Source organism: Ursus arctos, unplaced genomic scaffold (genome assembly GCF_023065955.2).
Source record: "Ursus arctos isolate Adak ecotype North America unplaced genomic scaffold, UrsArc2.0 scaffold_24, whole genome shotgun sequence".
In the NCBI taxonomy this organism is placed as follows: domain Eukaryota; kingdom Metazoa; phylum Chordata; class Mammalia; order Carnivora; family Ursidae; genus Ursus; species Ursus arctos.
In genome coordinates this window covers 44,258,997-44,280,881 of record NW_026622919.1, presented here as the reverse complement: position 1 = coordinate 44,280,881, position 21,885 = coordinate 44,258,997, and the positions used below count along the sequence as shown (strand labels likewise).

Here is a 21,885-nt window from a genome sequence, read left to right as displayed (position 1 = left end):
AAAGCTTTCCCTGGATTCTGATGTACACTCTTTGTTGAAACCTGTTGTGCTAACACAAAATTGTTGATTGTGGACAAATAAGAGAAGAACACAAATAACTACAGAGAGAAAATTGGGGTGGGCACCTTAATAAAGAGACACACTTTTTGGGGGGGTGGCTAGGGAGTTTCAAGTCACATCTGGATGGAGGAATCAGGAAGTATTAGGGTGATGTGGCAGTTTATGATGGGACATAAAGTATGTGTAGGATGCGGACAAGTAGAGATCGTGCGAAGGAGAAGAGGAGAACATTTCAGGATGAAAGACCAACCTGAGGGGCGCCTGGGTGGCGCAGTCGTTAAGCGTCTGCCTTCGGCTCAGGACGTGATCCTGGCGTTCCGGGATCGAGCCCCACATCAGGCTCCTCCACTGGGGGCCTGCTTCTTCCTCTCCCACTCCCCCTGCTTGTGTTCCCTCTCTGGCTGGCTGTCTCTCTCTGTCTAATAAATAAATAAATCTTAAAAAAAAAAAAAAGACTAACCTGAGCAAAGAAAGAGAGGTAGAAAAGAACACGAAGTACATTTGGAGACCAGATTATAGGGAGTTTGACCGGAAGGAGACTAAACATGGCCGGGAAAGGAAGAGTGGGGTCTGCTGTGAATCGTCTTGTGTGTTAGAATGAAGTCTTAACTAAATACAAATGGAAGAGTCAATATTGTGGAGATGCGGACCTTCTCAAACTTGATCTGTATATTTAGTGTAACGACATTAAAAAAAAAATACCCAAAGGATTTTTGTAGAAAACTTCACAAAGTGGTTCTGGAGTTTATTTGGAAGCATCGACCTGTGGGAGAAGAGTTAGAAAATAGAAAGCTACGATAATGAAAACAGATGTGTACGTGTGGAAACAGGCAGACAGGTCAGGAAAACAAGTCTAGAATAAACCCAAGCATATGTGGGAACTAATACATTACCAAGAGGACAATCCAAAGCAGTGGGTTAAAATGGTATTCGAATGAGATAAGCCAGTCACAAAAAGACAAATACTGTATGATTCTATTTATATGAGCTATGTAAAATAGTCAAATTCATGGAAACGGAAGGTAGAATGGTGGTTACCAATGCCTGCGGGAAGGAGGAAAAGGGGACTTGATGTTTAATGGATATAGTGTTTTAGTTTTGCAAATTGAGAAAGTTCCAGATCTGTTTCACAACAATGTTCAAGGTTAACACCACTTAACTGAACACTTAAAAATGGTTATGTTGAGGGGCGCCTAGGTGGCTCAGTCTCTCTTCAGCTCAGGTCATGATGTCAGGGTCCTGGGATCGAGCCACGAGTTGGGCTCTCTTCTCACAAGGAGTCGGCTTCTCCCTCTCCTCCCTGCTCGTGCTTTCTCTTGCGATCTCTCTCTCTCAAATAAATAAATAAAATCTTTTTAAAAATGGTTATGATGGCAAATTTTATGTTATGTGTATTTCACCACAATAAACACAATTTTTAAAATGATATTCAAACATCCAGCTACCCATTTGGAAAAGGTCCATACTTCACTGGCTTTCCGAAGGTAGTTTAATAATAATGGTGAATATTTAAAGAATTAACACCAGGTTATCTGGCTGGCTCAGTAGGAGGAATATGTGATTCTTGAGCTTGGGGTTGTGAGCTCAAGCCCCGCATTGGGTGTAGAGATTACTCGAAAATAAAATCTTTTAAAAAAATTTAAAAATTAAAAAAAATAGGGGCGCCTGGGTGGCACAGCGGTTAGGCGTCTGCCTTCGGCTCAGGGCGTGATCCCGGCGTTATGGGATCGAGCCCCACATCAGGCTCTTCCGCTATGAGCCTTCTTCTTTCTCTCCCACTCCCCCTGCTTGTGTTCCCTCTCTCGCTGGCTGTCTGTATCTCTGTCAAATAAATAAATAAAATCTTTAAAAAAAAAATTAAAAAAATAATAAAGAAGAATTAACACAAATCCTTCTCAAACTCTTCCAAAACATCAAAGAAGAGGAAACACTTCCAAACTCATTTTATGGTGCCAGCAATAATCTGACAGCAAAACCAGACAAAGATATTACAAAAAAAGGAAACTACAGATCGTCTCTTATAAACACTGATGCAAAACAACTGATCCTCAGCAAAATACTAGCCAACTGAGCTCAGTAGCACATGAGAAGGATTATACACCATGACCAAGTGGGTCTGTTCTTGGAATGTAAGAATAGTTTACCATAGGAAAATCAATTAATACACCACGTCAACAGAATGAAGGGAAAAAACACATCATCTCAACTGACGCAGGAAAAGTACTTGACAAAGTTTAGCACCCTTTCTTGACAAAAACACTCAACAAACTAGAAATAGAAGGAAACTAAACATAAGAAAGGCTATATATGAAAAGCCCATAGCTAATGTCATACTCAATGGTGAAAGACAAAATGCTTTTCTTTAGGATTAACAACAAGACGAAAATGCCTGCCTTTGCCACCTTGTTCAACATAGTCTAGAATTCTAGCCAGAACAATTCAGCACGATTAAGAAATGAAAGGCATCTAAATCAGAAAGAAAGGAGCAAAATGAGCTCTATTGACCAATAACGTGATGTAGAAACCCTAAAGATCCACCAAAAGACTGTTAGAATGAATTTTAAAAATTGGCCAATTTTCAGGATAAAAAATTAACAGGCAAAAATCAGTTGCATTTTTATACACTAAAATTGAACAAAAGAAAACAATTACATTTACATTGGCTACAAAAAGAATAAAATAGTTAATAATAAATGCAACCAAGTGGGCTGCCTCCGTTTGCTGGGGCTGCTGAAACAAAAAACCACAGACTGGGTAACTTAAACAACAAAAATTTATTTTCTCACAATTCTGGAGGATAGAAGTCCAAGATCAAGGTGCTGGGAGATTTTGTTTCTTCTGAGGCCTCTCTCCCTGGCTCACAGATGGCTCCCTTTTTGCTGTGCCCTCATATGGTTGTTCCTCTGTCTGCATTGTCTGTGACCTTAATCTCCTCTCCTTATAAGGACACCAGTCATATTGGACTAGACCTCACACTAACAACTTGACTTGAACTGGGCGTTTGAGAATTCATTCAGTTTGGTATCACAGTGAACTTTCCAATTTCAAGACTTGTATCATTCTCAGCTTTAGGCAATTTTCCTCCTTTTTTTTCTTCCACTGTTCTTTTCTATGTTTACCTTCTGGAACACCTACTAAAGAGAGTTGGAGCTTCTGGATATACCTTCTAAATCTCTTTTATCTCATATTATCCAACGTTGTTTTCCCCTCCAAGCTGTCTTTTCTTTCTTTTTTTTAAGATTTATTCATTCATTTATTTGACAAAGAGAGAGAGAGAGAGCACAAGCAGGTAGAGCAGCAAGCAGAGAGAGAGGGAGAAGCAAGCTCCCTGCAAAGCAGAGCCCGATGTGAGGCTGGATCCCAGGAATCATGTCCTGAGCCAAAGGCAGACACTTAACCGACTGAGCCACCCAGGTGCCCCCAAGCTGTCATTTCTTACCGGAGTTTCAAGCTGTGGCTTTTTGGTTTTTGCTTTTTTTTTAAGATTTTGTTTTATTTATTTGAGAGAGAGAGAGCGCGCGCTCGAACATGAGCGGGGGAGGGGCAAAGGGATGGGGAGAAGTAGGCTTCCCGCTGAGCAGAGAGCCTGATGCAGGGCTGGGTCCCACGACCCTGGGATCGTGACCTGAGCAGAACGCAGAGGCTTCACCAACTGAGCCACCCAGGTGCCCCGAAGCGGTGGTTTCTTTTGATGAACCTGATTTTGTCTTCTTTCCTTTTTATTTTTATTTTTTTAGATCTACTTTTAAGTTATACAAATGTATCTTATCATTGCAAAATACTTAAGTGATGCAGAAAAAGCATTTAAAACTCTCATGCCCCACCTCTAACATTCCAATTCAGTTTCTGCAAGTTGAGCACTACTATTAGTTTTTCCTTTCAGATCTTTTCCTATGGTTACTTTTACATTTTTATTTTCATATTGAAATGTGTGTTTTGTTTTTGCTTTTATATAAGTGGTATCAAACTAAACTTGCTGTTTCACAATTTCCTTTGTCCTTATTTTATATGTTGGAGATTTTTCATGTCAGTAGATATCTATTTATTTATTTATAACAGTTACATAGCATTCCATAATAAACAACGTAACAATGAACATATTTGTACCTACCTCAGCCTCACTATAAATATGTATTTCTTTGGAACATAACTTAAAAAATGGAATTGCCGGTTGGAACATGTACACATTTATTTATTTTTTCAATATACCCTTAGTACAAAATTCAAAAGGTACAAAATCAATCCGTTGAAAAGCAAGTCTTCTTCCTACTCCTGTCTCCCAGTCATTAGTTCTTTACTCCAGAAGCAGTCACTGGCATCGGTTTCTTCCTTTCACAGGTATTCTTGGATTGGACATTTTGGATTTTAATATGTCTATTGCCAAATGAGCCTTCCAAATGCAATTTATACCAGCTATGATAAATTGCAATTGGCCATAGATTCTTTGCTGTTCCTCTTGCCCAGAGGTGAATTCTATTTCCCCCTGCTTGCATTGAGGTTGGCCCAGGCCTTAAGAGCTGTTGTAGCGTCCTTTCTCACTCTCTTGGAATGTTGCTGCCAAGTGAGTAAACCCAGTCTACGCTACTGGACAGTGAGAAACTGTGAAGCAGAGACAAGCACTTCCAGCTTGGGTTTCCTAGACCAGGGGTTGGCAGACTTTTTCTTTAAAGGGCCACATGGTAAATATTTTCAGCTTTGTGGGCTATGCAGCCTCTCTTGCAACAACTCAACTCTGCTGCTGTGTTGTGAGAACACCATAAACAATCTGTAAATATATAGGTGTGGAGAGATTTGCCCAGCGGGAGTAGTTTTTGACCCTGACCCTAGACCAACCAGCCTGCCAACTGCCAGGCATGTGAATAAGGTCATTGTAGACAATCCAAGCCCCAGCTTAACCTCCAGCAAACTGCAGAGAACAGTAAGCCAGAATAACTTCCCAGCTGACGTACAGAATTGTGAGTACTAATTAATGTCGCTCTTTTAAGCCACTAAGTTTTAGGATGGCTTGTTACATAGCAAAAGCTAACCAACACACTAACCTGTGCCGTAATTGGACATTACCAATATATTTTTAAAAGATTTTATTTGCTTATTTGTCAGAGAGAGCAAGCACAAGCAGGGGAGGGGTAGGCAGAGGAAGAGGGAGAAGCAGGCTCCCCGCTGAGCGGGGAGCCCAATGCGAGTCTGGATCCCAGGACCCTGGGACTATGACCTGAGCCAAAGGCAGACGCTTAACCAACTGAGCCACCCAGGCATCCTTATCAATATTTTTTATTTTTATTAATATGATGTGTTACAAATGGTTGTTACAGTTATTTAACTATGTCTTTCTATGATTACTTATGCATTTGAGCATTTTCTCATATATATTCATTGGTTTACTATATATACTCTTTTGTGATTTTCTTTTTCATATCCATTGTTCATTTTAACATTGGATTGTTATTGATTTGACATTGTTTGAGAATGTATCTTAGATATGAACTCTATTATATATATTGCAAATATTTTCTTCCTGTTCGTTGTCAATTTTTGTAGTATCTTTTATTATATTGAACTTCAAATTTTTATGTAATCAAATTTAGCAATCATTTCCCTTATGGGTTTTTGAGTTTTGTGTCTTTAGGAGACCCTCCCTTTTCTTTTCATAAAAAACATTCTTCTAGGGGCGCCTGGGTGGCGCAGTCGTTAGGCGTCTGCCTTCGTCTTAGGGCGTGATCCCGGCATTCTGGGATTGAGCCCCACATCGGGCTTCTCCGCTAGGATCCTGCTTCTTCCTCTCCCACTCCCCCTGCTTGTGTTCCCTCTCTCGCTGGCTGTCTCTCTCTGTCAAATAAATAAATAAAATCTTTAAAAAAAATTCTTCTACATCTTCTAACACTTCTATAGTTGATTTTGTTTTTACAATTGTCTTGTTTATTATCCATATGGGATTTATTTTATGTGTGGTATAATTTTTTTCCAACTGGAAAAATTAGCTATTCTTGCACATTTTGTTTTTCAGATATATTTCCAAATCATCTGTAGTTCCCTATAAAAATCTCTTGGCATTTCAGTTGTTATTCCTTTTTGTGTCCTGTTTTTTCAGAGTATCCTCAAATTTTCTGGTCTCTCAATGGTGCTATTTCTGGGTTTTCAGTCTTATTTGGAATTTATTGCTTTTTAAATTAATATATTGTTTTATGGAACTTGGAACAGGAAGGAGAGTGGTCAGGTGCACATTTAGATCCAGTTCTTCCACCAGCTATTAATTTTTGAAATTTACGTTTCAAGACTTGAAAGAATACAGCATTATTATTATTATTAAAGATCTATTTATTTATTTGAGAGAGTGTGTGCGCATGGTGGGGAGGGGAGAGACAGAGAGAGAGGGAGAGAAACTTTAGCAGACTTCTACTCTGAGCAGAGTCCAATGTGGGGCTTGATCCCAGGACCCTAATATCATGACCTGAACTGAAACCAAGAGTCTGATGTTTACCCAATTTCACCATCCAGGAGCCCCATTATTATTTTTTTTTAAAGATTTATTTATTAGGGTGCCTGGGTGGCTCAGTCGGTTAAGTGTCTGACTTATTTATTTTAGAGAGAAAGCGTGTGTTTGGCACGGGGGCGGGGATAGGAGGTAGAGGCAGAGAGAGGGAAAGAGAGAATCTCAAGCAGACTCCCCGCTGAGTGTGGAGCCCAATGAGGGGCTCAATCCCACCACATTAAGACCAGGACCCCAGCCAAAATCAAAAGTCGGGTGCTCAACCAAATGAGCTACCCAGGCGTCCCACAGCATTATTTATAAAAATGAAAATATAAAGCTTCACTTGAGTAGCTCTCTCAGTTACGTAAATGTAGGCTGAGAAACAGTCATTGTTTTGGGATTGGAATGTAGCTTTCATGACTTAATTAAGGTGGCCATTAGATCTCTGACATATTAACTTGGTCCCTAAGAAGGAACTGAATACATTTACATAAGTAAATGTCTTCAGTCATGGTCTTCTGGGATATAAGGAACTGACACTCAATCATTACTCTCTAAGACATGAAGTTAGAGAGACCTGTGGATGTTGTCTGGCTGGCGCTGGCCAAAGGAGAGTGGCAGGGTAAAGTAACAAGTTCTTTGAAATCATTAACTTCAGTAAAGTGGGAGTTCAGGATGATGCCCTCAAGGTTGATTTCAGCCAAGGAGATGGCTGATGCTGAAAGCAGGTCTGGTAGCAACATTTCAGAACTAGCAGCATTACCCACCAAATGTGCAGAATCAGTTTCCTACTACAAAGCAGCAGCAAAAAACAAAGAATGTAATAGACCAATGGAACTCCTATACTATCGTTGATGGGGTATTGAAGTTGGACAGACTTCTCTTACAAGATTAAATTCTTGGGGATTTGAGGGTAAGTCAGAGAGATAAGCCCTAAGAGGCAGATGTTATTCATCTATTTTGTGGTGACATTCATTTAATGTAAAAAAAATTTTTAATGAGATGTATTTATCATTGTACCATAATTTTAGAAACAGGCCAATCTATGCCCCCCTGTAGGGAAATTAGTTATAAAAAATTATGGCACATCCGTAAAATAGAATACTATGCACCTATCACAAAGGATGATATAGAAATGCATTAATTGAGGTAGAACAACCTCCAAGACTTATTTCTGAGAAAAAAAATATGCTATTTCTATACAAAAAGTTTAGTTATATATCCTTATAAATAAATATATATATTTTTTCATGTAGAGGTCTGGAAGTAAGGTTAGTAAATTTTGGTGATTGGCTCTAGGTGGTGAGATTTTAGATAATTTTTGCTTTCTTTCTTATAGTCTCCTGTATTATTTAAAATTTTTACAAATTTTCTATAATGACCAAGTTTTATCCTTATGAAATAATTTTTTTAAATGGAAACTGACCAAAGAAATTATAAGGAATAATAATAGTAATAATACTAATGATAGCCTACTATGTGCCAGAAACTATGCTGTTTTTATGTATTATCTGATTTAATTCTCACAGCAACCCTAGGAGATTACTAACCTGTTTGGCAATATTGAACAAATCCAGGCTTGAATAGTTTAAGTAGATTGTCCATCATCACAGGGTTAGTGTGTGGTTGGGGGCATGATTAAAGCCAAAATTCCCTGGCTATAGAGCTAGGATCTCTCTGGTCTGACCCACAGGGAATTTGGATCTCTGTTTGGAGCTAATAGAGAAATTCACCAGCATCTAAAATATAATCCACTTACAATCCTACAGTCATACCTCCAATGCCATTTTCTCTTTTACCGTTCCAGAAGCAAACACTAAATACTGTAAAAATAACCAGTACCAAAGTCACTACCAACCAAAGACAAAAAATTTTCTGTGGTGTTCTGTTCATTGGTAGATCCAGTGAACCTTGGGTTGCAGTGTCGTAGTGTATCCTAGCATAGCTCCCTCCTCTTGAAACTGGGCTGGCCCTTTGACTTGCTTTAACACACAGAATTAGGAGAATAATGAAAGCACCAATTCTGGGTGCTTAGCAGCTAACGCTTTTGTCCTTTTGGGAGCCCTGAGCTAACACGTAAGAAGTCTGGCTACTCTGCTGGAGAAATTATATGGGAAGGTCACAGGGAGAGGGAGAGAATTTGAGACTACAGGGAGAGGGGGCCCAGCCACTCTGGCTGAACCAGCCACCAACTGATGCTACCATCAACAGCAAGTACTGAACAAAAATGTTTGGGCTAATTCCAACCCAGATGGCAGAAAATAAAACAGCTTTGTTTTAAGCTATACATTTTAGGGTGGTTTGTTACACAATGATAATGAGAATACCTCCTTGCTTTCCCAGGGTGACTAATGGTACACTTTGTTCTACGTAAAACTTAAATTTTTATTTCCTACCCTTTTCTCTCAATTTTATAGCAATGCTTTGCCAGAAGCTTTCGCATTAATTACTAGGACACAGGCGAGCTTTAATGGAGTTACTAGAGGCTGACTTTAGTCCTAGCCTTAGCTGTATGCCTTTTGAAAGTGACTTACCCTTTTGTCTCAATTGTGAAATGAGAACTAATGCTCACTCTATTTACCAGAGTGGAAAAATTAATATAACCGAGTTGAAAAGAAAAACGAAAAGCATTTAATAGAGCTTCCAGTTCAAGAGGCAGGTGAGGAAACACAAAGAACATGGATTTGATGTCATCTGGGTGTAAGATCTTGAACAAAATGACTTAATATGTCTGATCGCCAGTTTTTCCTCTGTAAATGAGATTACTCCTTCTCATATCACAGGTTTATCTGTGATGATTAAATGAGAAAACACATGAAGCAAGAGACCTGCCGCAGAATAAAGGCTAACTGCCCGCCATCAGATCCTAAAGTTCCCGCCTCCACCTTCCTCCATCCTCATATTCCCGCCTAGTAAGTCTGAGGTGGGATCCGGAAAGCTACATTTTCATTTATAGATTTTTTAATTTATTTATTTGACAGAGACAGCCAGCGAGAGAGAACACGAGCAGAGGGAGTGGGAGAGGAAGAAGCAGGCTCCCAGCGGAAGGAGCCCGATGTGGGACTCGATCCCAGAGCGCCGGGATCACACCCTGAGCCGAAGGCAAACGCCTAACGACTGCGCTACCCAGGCGCCGCTACGTTTTCATTTAGAAAAATCGACATTACAAAACAAAGTTCCCAAACAGATTCTAATGCAGACGCCCGCAGGCAGAAGACTCCGCTTGCTACCACGCCCCTTCCCTGTGTCAGGCTGCTAACTCCAGGTCTCGCGGTGGTTTTTCTTTCTTCAGACGGCTACAGGTCGCGCGAGAGTAGCTCGCCCAATCACGAGGCTGGATGCTTGCCCAACATGGCGGCGCGCTAGGAGCGTAACATCTGCGTTTCTAGGCTCTTCCCCCTGCGGGTGGTTTAAGACTCTGGAGTTAATAGAGGCCTACTCCAGATCGGTCATCTGGAAGAAACTTTGACTTCAGTTGTGAGTTATTTAGTATTTCTCGGGCGGGTTGAGAGGTTACTTAACCTTTGTGTGGCCCAAGTTCCTTATTCTCGGGTTCTGGGCTGGTGAGTTGCTGACTTGGGGCCTAGGGAGACAGACCTGATGGGTGGGTGGTTTTGTTTCTGTATATGTGCGTGCTTGTTGCGCCCGGCGGTTCTGGACGGGTGAGGTGCTGACTTGGGTCTAGGGAGACAGACCACATGGGTGAGTGAATGGGTTGGGTGGGTGGATATATGTGTGTGCGCGCGCGCACGTGGAGGAGGTTAATGATGGTGGGATGGATGGGAGGAGTTGGCGCCTAGAATGGAGACTAGGATTGAAGTACGGAAGACCCCAGCGGTTGAGGAGGTTTAGAGAGATGAGAAACTGAGGCGGGATGACTGAGTGGATAAGATGAGCGGGTGGGAGGAGTGGAGGAGATGGAGAAATGGTAGTGGCGGAACTAGAGGAAAAGGTCGGATTTATTGAAGGAAGGCGACGGGAGAAAACGGAGATTGGGGTTGAACTGGGAGAGATCTATCCGGAAGGAATTCGAAGTTACAAGCGGAAATTAGAATTCGAAGCGGAATTTAGATTCTTTTGAGTGTTTAGATAAATGGTAGTTGAAATGTGTTATTGAGGGTCGGCAGAAACCAAGGAAACAGTAGCATGAAGATGGCAAAGTTGAAAGAAAGTCAGAGCGTCAGCTTCAGGGGTGTACTGCTTTGGCTTTCTGGACTGACTCGGGTAACCCAAAAGAAAAAGCTCCAGCCCTAACTAGGCTGATCGTTTTTGAATGTCAAGATGAGGACTGTTTACAAAAAATGAGAGTGTTGTGTGTCAGTGGCTCCGGACAGTGAAAAAAGAGTTCCCTCATGTTTTCAGTCAACAAATAACTGATGAGTGCTTACTCTCCCAGGCCCTAATTTAGGCACTGGAATATCGCAGTGAACAAGATAGACAAAATATTTTCCCTAATGAAGCTTACTGGCAGGGCAGATTTTAAAAAGCAAGTAAATGCTGTATATGGAATGTCAGATGGGTAAGTTCTGTGTTGGAGACAAAGTATTATGGGAAAGGATTGTGTTCACTCACTTACTGCACATTTAAGTGTTCACCTACTGCTCTAAGAAAAGGCATCAGGGGCGCCTGGCTGTCTCAGTCCATAGAGCCATAGTCATGATCTCAGGGTAGTGAGTTCAAGCCCCACATTGTGCGTAGAGCTTACTTTAAAAAGGGGGGGGGGCAGTGAGAAGGTGAGGTTTTATCAAAGGCCTGAACAAGGTGAGGGTACCTTGTATGTATGTATTTCTGGGGGAAGAGCAGTCCATACAGACCAAGTACAAAATCCCTGAGGCAGGAGTGTGCCAGATTTGGTAAAAAAAAAACAAACAAAGCCCCCAAAATCCAAGGAGATGAACATGACTAGGTAAGAATGAGCCAGGAAGAGGAAAGTAGGTTAGGCTAGAGAGAAGGAGGAGTGACAGTGTTAATGCCAGGTAAGAGTTGACATTCGGTTAAATTCTGAGAAATAGGATAGATTTAGCTAAGATCCCATTGCCTTCATTAGGAGGTTGGTTAGCAAGAAAGTGGCTTTATTGACTCTTTCTTTGTTCTGACCAGAAAGGTTGATTAATGTAGGATATAAATTGAATCTGCCTTATCTAATTTAATTTGTTCCACATATGTTCAAAGTGTCATGTCTGTACACTGATGTCATCTATGCAGTCTTTAGAATCTTAATGTGTTGCAGAGCTCTAACATACCAGTGTCTTTTGAAATTACTGTTAGAATACTTTTTTTGTTGTTGTTGCTTGCCAGAATCACAAGAAAAGAAAACGTTTTCCTTTTAAGCTTTTTCTCTTTCTTTCTTTTTTTTTTTTTTTAAGATTTTTAAAAGTAATCTCTACACCCAGTGTGGGGCTTGAACTTAGAACTCTGAGATCAAGAGTTGCACACTCCACTGACTGAGCCAGCCAGGCACCCCTTTTTCAACTTTTTTCATGGGGACTGGTTCTTGTCCTAATTTTATGCTCCCCTCTTTTTTGGTAGTCTGTCAAAAGTACGTTAATGTTAGGAAATTGAAACTTGTATATAGTGAGTTTCTGTGATAATGTTAGGGGCAAAAGGTGGTAGCTTAGTATGCTGAAAAACTTTCAGGTGACTATTAATTTTCCTAAATTCTGAATTATTCACTCAACAAATATTTATTGTATGCCGGTTGTTGGAGGATACAGTGAAAAATAAGATGGACATGGTTGCAGCCTGGGAGGTGGGGTGGAGAACAGGACAAATGTAAACTAAAGAGCTTCGAAGGAAAGCATAGAATACTTTGAAAGTATATAGAGTGGGCATCTGGTTGGATATGTGGTGTCAGAGAAACCCTACCTGAGAAAATGATGCTTAGGGTGTAATTTGAAGGATTAGTGGGCGTTCACAAGGACCATGGATGGTAGGAGGGTGAAGAGAACCTTTTAGGCGGTAAGAATAACAGATGGTGGGACAGATCATTATGCAGCAGAGAAAATGAAAAGACTAGTGTGTCTGGAGCATAGTGGCAACAAATGAGGTTGGAGGGATAGGCAAGGCCTAGATTATGTATGCCTTGTTAATGATTTTGGACTTTATCAGCCTAATAGCTTTAGGAAGCCACTGAAGGGATTTAGCAAGGACTCCAGATTTGCGTGGAGGGAGGGAGGGAAGATTTGTCTGTTAGGTGAAAAGTGGATGGCAAAGGCAAGAGCGGTTATAGAGAGATCAGTTAGAGGCTATGATAGTAATCCAAGGGGGGTAATGATCTGGGGTAGAGTTGTGCAGTTGTGACAGAAATGGGTAGGGTCAAGAAATAATTAGAAGGTAGAACATATTCAGGACATGGTGTGTTTGGAATGGGGAAGATGGCGTGGAGAAGATGCTAAGGATTTCTGGCCTGAGCATCACAAGAAAGGTAGTGGTGTTATTTGGCGAAAAAGGGATGATTAGAAAAGGACCAGTTTGGGGTGGGTAAAAATGACTTAAATTTGGACATTGTACATGAAGTACTTTTGAGCTATTCAAGTGACAAGTCTCGTAGGCAGTTGGATATATGATTTGGAAACGTCCAGGATGAAGACGACTCTTTTTTGAAAATTGTTGTTAAATTTTCAGTGTAGAAGATATTTGCAAATGACATATCCAATAAGGGGTCAGCATCCAAAATACATAAAGCACTTGTACAACTCAACACCAGAAAGCCCAAATAATCTAATTAGAAAATGGGTAGAGGACCTGAATAGACATTTTTCCAAAGAAGACATACAGATGGCCAACAGACACATGAAAAGATGCTCAACATCACTGATCATCAGCACAATTAAAAACAACGCCATAATGAGATATCACCTCATGCCTGTCAGGATGGCTAAAATCAGAAACACAAGAAATAACAAGTATTGGCAGGGATGTGGAGAAAAACGCTCCTGCACCATTGGTGGGAATGCAAATTGGTGCAGCCACTGTGGAAAATAGTACAGGGGTTCCTCAAAAATTAAAAATAGAATTACCATTTGGGGTACCTGGGTGGCTTAGTTGGTTAAGTGTCCGACTCAGCTCAGGTCTTGATCGGGAGTTCAAGCCCCAAATTGAAAAAAGAATTACCATCTGATCCAGTAATTCCACCACTGAGTATTTACCTAAAGAAAATGAAAACACTAATTCAAAAAGATATATGCAGCCCTATATTTATGGCAGCATTGTATACAATAACTAAGATAAAGAAGCAACCAAATGTCTATCAATAGATGAATGGTTGAAAAAGGTGTAGAGAAAGACAAATGTCATATGATTTCACTCATGTGGAATTTAAGAAGCAAAACAGATGAACATAGAGGAAGGGAAGGAAAAATAAGATAAAAATAGAGAGGGAGGCAAACCATAGGAGACCCTTAACTATAGGGAACAAACAGGGTTGCTGGTGGGGAGTGGGTTGGGGGTTGGGGTAAATGGGTGGTGGGCATTAAGGAGGGCACTGGATGTAATGAGATTTTATATGTAGCTGGTGAGTCACTAAATTGTACCCCTGAAACTAATAGTACACTATATGTTAACTAAATTGAAAAGAAAAAAAAGGTGTGTATATACACAATGGAATGCTTAGGGTGTGATGAAATCTTGCCATTTGCAACAACATGGATGGACCTAGAGGGAATAATGCTAAGTGAAATAAGTCAAAGAAAGACAAATACCATATGATTTCACTCATGTGGAATTTAAGAAACAAACAAAAAAGGGAGACCAGCAAAAAAACAGACTCTTAAATGAGGAGAGCGAACTGGTGGTTGCCATAGGGGAGGTGGGTAGGGGCATGGGTGAAATACAGGGGATTAAGAGTACACTTAACCTTGGTGAGCACTGAGGAATGTATAGAATCGTTGAAACATTATATCGTACGCCTGAAACTAATATAACACTGTATGTTAAGTTTAAGTTAAAAAATTAAAAAAAATTTTTTCAGTGTAGAAAGCTGTAAAAAAAACATTTTGAAATAGAGTATTAGCAGATCTCTTACTATGTAAAGTTATATCTCTAATAAAACCTACAAAAGAAAGGTGTTTGTTGCTAGGAGACTATAATAGGGGATATGACTTAACTAGGAGGATTAGGGAAGGAAAAACTTTCCTGAAGAAGAGATGCTTGAACGAACGAACGTAAGGATGAGTAGGAATTCATCAGGTGAAGGGGAGAGGGAAGAACATTACAAAGGGAATAAACTGTAAAGACCCAATTGCCAGAGTGGAGGGACAGGAAGAAGAGCAACGGGAGGTGTGACTTAACCCAATGATGAACAAATAGGTAAGGCCACACTTTGGTGGGCCTTAAACGTATGAGGAAGTAATGATTTTTGTTTGTAATCCTAAGTAAAGTTTTGAGCAAGTAGGCATAGAGAGGAAGACATAGTGAGATTTGTGTTTAGGAGATGATCTCTGCAAGGTGGAAAGAGGAAATCTGAGAGAGTTAAGAGTGGATTCAGGGTGACCAAGTGAAAGGCTGTTCTGAATCCAGGTGACTTGTACTGGGCTGATATTGGTGGAGTAGGGAAAAATTGGATGGATTTGAGAGGTATTTAGCAGGTAAAATCCACATGACTGTTGATTTCTTGGGATATGGGAGGAGTATAGAACTATCAGGTGATGCCTAGGATTTTGGCTTACCTAACACTGTTTAGATGAATGCACCTTATAAAAAACAGTGGAAAATACAGAATGATGTGAAGAAGAAAATACAAATCACTTACCACCCAGAGATATGCACTAAAATAATTTTTAAAATGACCAACTGCATAACTTACTAAACCACTACAATCAGGGTGCCTGGTGGCTCAGTCGTTTGGGTGTCTGCCTTTGGCTCGGATTGTGATCCCAGAGTCCCCAGATTGAGCCCCGCATCAGGCTCCCTGCTTAGTAGAGAGCCTGCTTTTCCCTCTGCCCCTCACCCTGCTTATGCTCGCTCTTTCTCGCGCTCTCTCTCAAATGGAAAATAAAATCTTAAAAAACAAAACAAAGCACTACGATCAATGGCTCTTCTTCACTTTTATATCTTGCTATAAATGTGCGAATTTTTTTTTGTAATCTGGAAGAAGACAAAATTGTTTGTTTTCATATGGTTTTAGCTACCTAGGAATGACAAGACTGAAATTTGTAAAATAGAAGATATATTTTGAAACATTAGTGACTTTATAATGTGCTACCAAATATTCAGTCCATACAAGACCCTTGTAAAAACTAACCTCTGACTATTAGTTCTTGGCTGTAGATGCTTTCAAAAGAATAGTTTCCAGTTTTCATGGTTTAAAAAAAAAATCATGTTGCATACGCTTTTCAAACTGTGATAAAATATACATAACATAAGATTTACCATTTTAAGCATTTTTAAGTGTACTGTTGAGTGGCATTAAGTACATTCACATTGTTATATAACCATCACCACTGTTCATTTCTAGAAGTTTTTCATCATCCTAAACATACCCATTAAATAATAACTCAACATTCCTACCTCCTCCCCAAACCCTGATAACCTTTATTCTACTCTCTGTATGAATTTGCCTATTCTTGGTACCTCATATGAGTGGGATAATACAACATTTGCCCTTTTGAGTATGGCTTATTTCCCTTAGCATAATAAGGTTCATCCATGTTGTAGGGCGTATCAGAATTGTATTCCTTTTTATGGCTGAAGGATGTTGCGTTTTATGTATGTACCACATTTTTTTAATCCATCTACGGACACTTGGGGTGGTTTCTATTTTTTGGCTGTTGTGAATAATGCTGCTGTGAACATTGATGTGAAAATATCTGCTTGAATCCGTGCTTTCAGTTCTTTTGGGCGTTACCTAGGAGTGGAATTGCTGGATCATATGGTGGTAATTCTATGTTTAACTTTTTAAGAACTGATGAACTGTTTCCACAGCCACTGTATATGTTAACACCTGCAATGCTCCAATTTTCTAACATCCTCACCAACACTCCTCATCTTTTTTTTCTTTTTAAATAATAGCCATCCTACTGGGTATGAAGTGATATTGTGGTTTTGATCTGCATTTCCCTAATGACTCAAGGTGGTGTTAAGCATATTTTCATGTGTTTATTTGTTGTGTACATTTAAAAAAATATAACTTCTACTTTCTCAGTTGATTGGCAAAAATACGTTGGCTATAACTGTTGACTTGGCAACCACAGCTTTTCCCCATTAATGTATTTTTGATTAAATATGCTGACGTTTTTCCTTTTCTTCTTTTTAAAGATGGCTCTGAGTAAATCAATGCACGCAAGAAATAGATACAAGGACAGACCTCCCGACTTTGCATATCTGGCAACCAAATACCCAGATTTTAAGCAGCATGTTCAGATAAATCTGAGTGGAAGAGTGAGGTAGGTAACACGAAGAATTCTTAGTACTGTATTATTCTAGTATCATCTGAATGGACACAGGGTAGTGGAAAGCGTACTGGACTGATAGTACATCTGAATGCTAATCCTAGACATATCCTGAAATTTCTCATCTGATCTTGGACAAATCACGTAACCTGTCTGGGCTTCATCTTTGTTTGTTTTTGGGGGTGGGGAGAGGGAGAGAGAGAATCTTAAGCAGTCTCCACACCCAGTCTCTACTTGGGGCTTGATCTCACAACTCTGAGATCATGACCTGAGCTGAAATTAAGAGTTGAATAATTAACCAACAGCCACCCAGGCACTCCTGGTTTTCATCTTTTTAAGCTATAAAATGAGAGGATTGGACCAAATACTTTTTAGTTTCTTTATGGCTTTAAGAAAACTTGATGTCCGAATTATTGCTTACCCAATAGGGATCCCAGAGTTAAGTACAGAAACCTTGGGATTGTGCTCTAAAACATGGTGCTGAAGAGGACCTCGAGTTCTTATTTTATTTACTTATTTTTAGCGAGGATTATTTTATTTATTTTTTATTTAAATTAGAGTCCTTATTTTAAGTGTGTTTACTTTGATGTAGGTATGAAAATAATAACCAGACATCTAAAATGATTTCACAGATACTGTTACTTAGGATGTCGATTAATTTATTTAAAAAAAAATTTTTTTGCGGGGGGAGAGAACGATTGCCTGAGTGGGAGCCCAATGTGGGGCTCGATCCTGGGACTCCGGGATCATGACCTGAGCCGAAGGCAGCTGCTTAACCAACTGAGCCACCCAGGTGCCCCGGGATGTCAATAAATTTAAAGTTAAGTGTAGTTAAGGGTCACCTGGGTGGCTCAAGTTGATTAAGTGTCTGACTCTTGATTTCGGCTCAAGTCATGATGTTGGTGTTGTGAGATTAAGCCCTTCATTGGGCTCTGTGCTCAGTGTGGAGTCAGCTTGTCCCTTTCCCTCTGCTCCTCCCCCTGCTCACACTCTCTTTTCTCAAATAAATAAATAAATCTTTTTTAAAAGTTAAATTTAGTTAAAAAGCTGATTTTTAAAAATTAAGAAAGTAATGATATGATAATGGTGTGGGAATAACTGATGTGTGTTGTACCTTTGAGAAGGAAATCTTTAACTGCACTCCTAAACTGTATGGGGGTCATAGGCTGGACATTCCAAGCCTTCCTGGGGAAAAGTGTGGTGATTTAACTATGAGGGGCAGGAGGAGCAGGATTGTGGAGAAAAGGGAAGGTAAGGAATAATAGCATCACAGGACTTGAGGCATTTTGATGACCTCTTCCTACTAGCAGTCTCCTTATGGATTTAGAAATGGAGGTCCTAGGACAGGTTTTAACCTGAGGGGCAAGATAGCCTAGAAATCGTATAAAAGTTTAAAAATATGTATATTTAGGGGCGCCTGGGTGGCTCAGTTGGTTAAGTGTCTGCCCTCAGCTCAGTCATGATCTCAGGGTCCTGGGATCGAGCCCGCATTGGGCTCCCTGCTCAGTGGGGAGCCTGCTTCTCCCTCTCCCACTCCCTCTGCTTATGCACACATGCTCTCTCTCTGTCAAATAAATAAAATCTTTAAAAGATGTGTATATTTATACTCATTTTTCTGGGAGATAGTCCTTAGTTTTCATCAGATTCTGAAAGCTATCTGGGCCCCCATCCTCCCCCAGTACACAAAAGTTAAGATCAAATGCCCTAGAACTGTGGTTTCCAAGCTTTTTTGTCTATACAGTTAAAAGTTGAGGTCAGTTCCATATCAATGCTTGTACAACTGACTGTGTTACTATATAAAGCATATTAGAAAACATAATTCAAACTAAAAATTAAGCATTTAAATAAGAGTTTTAATATTTTCTTTGCATACTCTAAAGAATTATTTTTAGCACCTTACCTTGGGGAAAACCTTAGAGAGATTGGGTTAGTATTTCTCTTTGTTTAGATCATCCCTACCATTGTTTTTAAATCTTTGTTCTATAATTACGTATGTGAATGTTTTATTTAGTCCATGTAGTGTTGGGACGGCTACAGTTTTGCTATTCTTTGTTTCCTCTGTATACCTATCATTGTACTTAATTACTTAACAAATACCTATTGATTAACCATTTTGTGCTAAGTTTTAGGAAAGCCAAAATATGGAAGACAGTGACTACTGCATTTGGAGTTCACACATTTGTGGGGGAAGTGGACATATAAATAAGCAGTGAAGCTTTTGGTGTGGCAGAATCTGTGGACTCACATAGAAGGGAGACCTGACCTCGACTTTGGAATTTAGAGAATGATTTGAAACAAGTGGTGTCTTGGTTGTGCTGAAGAATGAATAGGAAGATAGAAGTGTGTTACAGGCAGAGGGAGCAGTATGTGCGGAGCACTGAGCAGTAGAGGAAGTGGAAAAGCTGAGTGTGTCTAAGATGTTGTGGACAAATGACAGGAGATGAGCCTTGGGAGGGTTACACGTGTAGGACTTTATAAGGCCCACTTAAGAGTTTGGAATTTATTTTTTATTTTTAGTTGTCTTTTTTTTTTTTTTTTTTTAAGATTTTATTTATTTGCGAGAGAGAGTAAGAGAGAGAGAGTGAGCGAGCAGCAGTCAGGGAGGAGCAGAGGCTGAGGAGAAGCGGACTCTCCGCAGAGCAGGGAGCCCTGTGTGGGGTACTGTGGAGTCACGACCTGAGCCGAAGGCAGATGCTTAACCAGCCGAGCCATCCAGGTGTCCTAGTTTTATCCTTTTTTAGGGAGAGTGTGCTCCCACATGGTGAGGGGCAGAGGGAGAGGGAGAGTTAGGTAGACTCCACACCCAATGCGGAACGGAGCTCAATCTCATGACCTGAGCTGAAATCAAGAATTGGACGCTTAACTGAGCCACCCAGGTGCCCTAGGGGTTTGGAATTTATTTTAAGGGTATGGTGTGGAGGGTTCTTGTATTTTCAGAGTTACCCATCCCTGTCCTTATCCACTAAAGTTTAAAAGCAGAGGAATAACATGTTCAGAGTTGTGTTTAGATAGAAGTATTCTAAGAGCATTGGGGAGGGTGGGTTGCAGGGGAAATTAAGATTGGACGTATAGGGAAGTGAGTAGGAAATGGTTTCAGTAATCCAGATTAGACATTGGTGGCCTAACTAGGTAGAGGGAGGAGGGATAGAAATCACTGATGAATTTGAGTGAAATTCATGAATAGAATTAGCAGGACATGGTGGAAATTAAGGAGTCTGAGCCAGATATGGTGCTTGTGATTTTAACTTAGCAAGAGGATGGGTGGTAGTACCTAGTTTATTGAGTTAGGGAACAAAGGAGAATGAGCTTATTTGTGGGGAGGTGAGATTTTCAGTTTCGGCCATATGGAATCTGAGAAGGCTGTGGGATACTCAAGCAGGGTTATTTTGTTGGCAATTGAAAATGAAAGTTGGAAGAGAGGAACAAAGCAGTGATGTGGAGGTGGTGTTAGTGAGGGCCTGGGTCTTTGAGCTGAATCCTGAAGAATGAATAGAAGTGGGAAAGAATTCTGGTGTAGAGAACAGATTTTTGTGAAAGGTGTGTTTAGTTTGGAGAACTGCTTGTAGGTGGGGCTGAAGTGGATATAGGATAGCGAGTTGGGAAATAACAAGATGAGACTGAAAGGAAAACAAAGAATAGTTCACAGCAGAGCTTTTCATAGCAGGCAAGTTCACTTGATCGTTCAGACACTGGAGGAACCAGAGGAGGGTTTCAAGATGGTTTAAGATTAATATTTTTTAAAATATTGCTCAGAGCAAACCAAACAGATCTGTTATCTGTATCTGATACAGATACAATAATGTATCTGAATGGGTTAAAGGTGTCTGGCAAGTGGACGTTCAATAAATTGGTTAAACTCTCAAGAATAATTCCTCTGTAAAATCTGACTCTGTGCCATTTACAAGTGGCATACTTATTTTTTTCCTCCAAGTTTTTATTTAAATTCCACCTGATTAACATACAGCATACTATTAGTTCCACGTGTAGAGTTTAGTGATTCGTCACTTACGTATGCCTGCTGCTCATCAGAGCAAGTGCCCATCACTTGTTTAACCCACCCCCACCCCACCCACCTCACAAATGACTTAATTACAGATAAATGAAAAATAAAGGGATGGGCAAAAATATACTAGGCAAATGAGAGTGCCCCCAAATTAGAAAAAGTAAAATAGAAGGCAGAAAAGCATCAAATCGGAAAAAAGAAGACTAGTTTACATTAGTAAAAGCAATAATTTTGGGGTGCCTGTGTGGCTCAGTCAGTTAAGCGACTGCCTTTGGCTCAGGTCATGATGCTAGGGTCCTAGGATCGCGCCCTGCATCAGGCTTCCTGCTCAGTGGGGAGCGTGTTTCTCTCTCTGCCTGCCACTCCCCCTGCTTGTGTTCTCTGTCAAGTAAATAAATAAAATCTTAAAAAAAAAAGGCAATAATTTAAAAGTTAAAAAAAATGAAGACTTTAGCATTTTGAAAAATACAACACAGAAATATCTTTTTTTTTTTTTTTTAAAGATTTTATTTATTTTTCGACAGAGATAGAGACAGCCAGCGAGAGAGGGAACACAAGCAGGGGAGTGGGAGAGGAAGAAGCAGGCTCATAGCAGAGGAGCCTGATGTGCGGCTCGATCCCATAACGCCGGGATCACGCCCTGAGCCGAAGGCAGACACTTAACCGCTGTGCCACTCAGGTGCCCCAACACAGAAATATCTTTTTAAAAGTGTTTAATATAACTTGGAGACATTTTTCCTTGTATTTCTAACCAAGTAGACAAAAATAGAGCCGTGGCCTTAGGGACTTTCAAAGGATTCACCAATGCTTTGAAAACAATTAGATAAAAATACTTGTGTTGGGGGCATGCTTGGCTGGCTCAGTCCCTAGACTCTTAATCTTATGGTCATGGGTTGAAGCCCCATGCTGGGTGTAGAGCTCACCTTTAAAAAAAAAAAAAAAAAAAGTGTATTTTTTTTCTTGAG

General features: G+C 40.1%; 1 protein-coding gene across 1 annotated transcript in view; it reads left to right on the top strand.

Moving 5' to 3' along the window:
* The first annotated feature begins 9,853 nt into the window (after positions 1-9,853).
* Positions 9,854-21,885, top strand: part of METTL16 (methyltransferase 16, RNA N6-adenosine) — a 78,068-nt gene continuing 66,036 nt past the window's right edge. Inside the window, exons 1-2 of the mRNA XM_026517877.4 lie at positions 9,854-10,006; positions 16,784-16,911. Of these exons, the coding sequence (XP_026373662.1) occupies positions 16,784-16,911 (128 nt within the window). The 5' untranslated portion in view covers positions 9,854-10,006. The remainder of the gene's footprint in view (positions 10,007-16,783; positions 16,912-21,885) is intronic.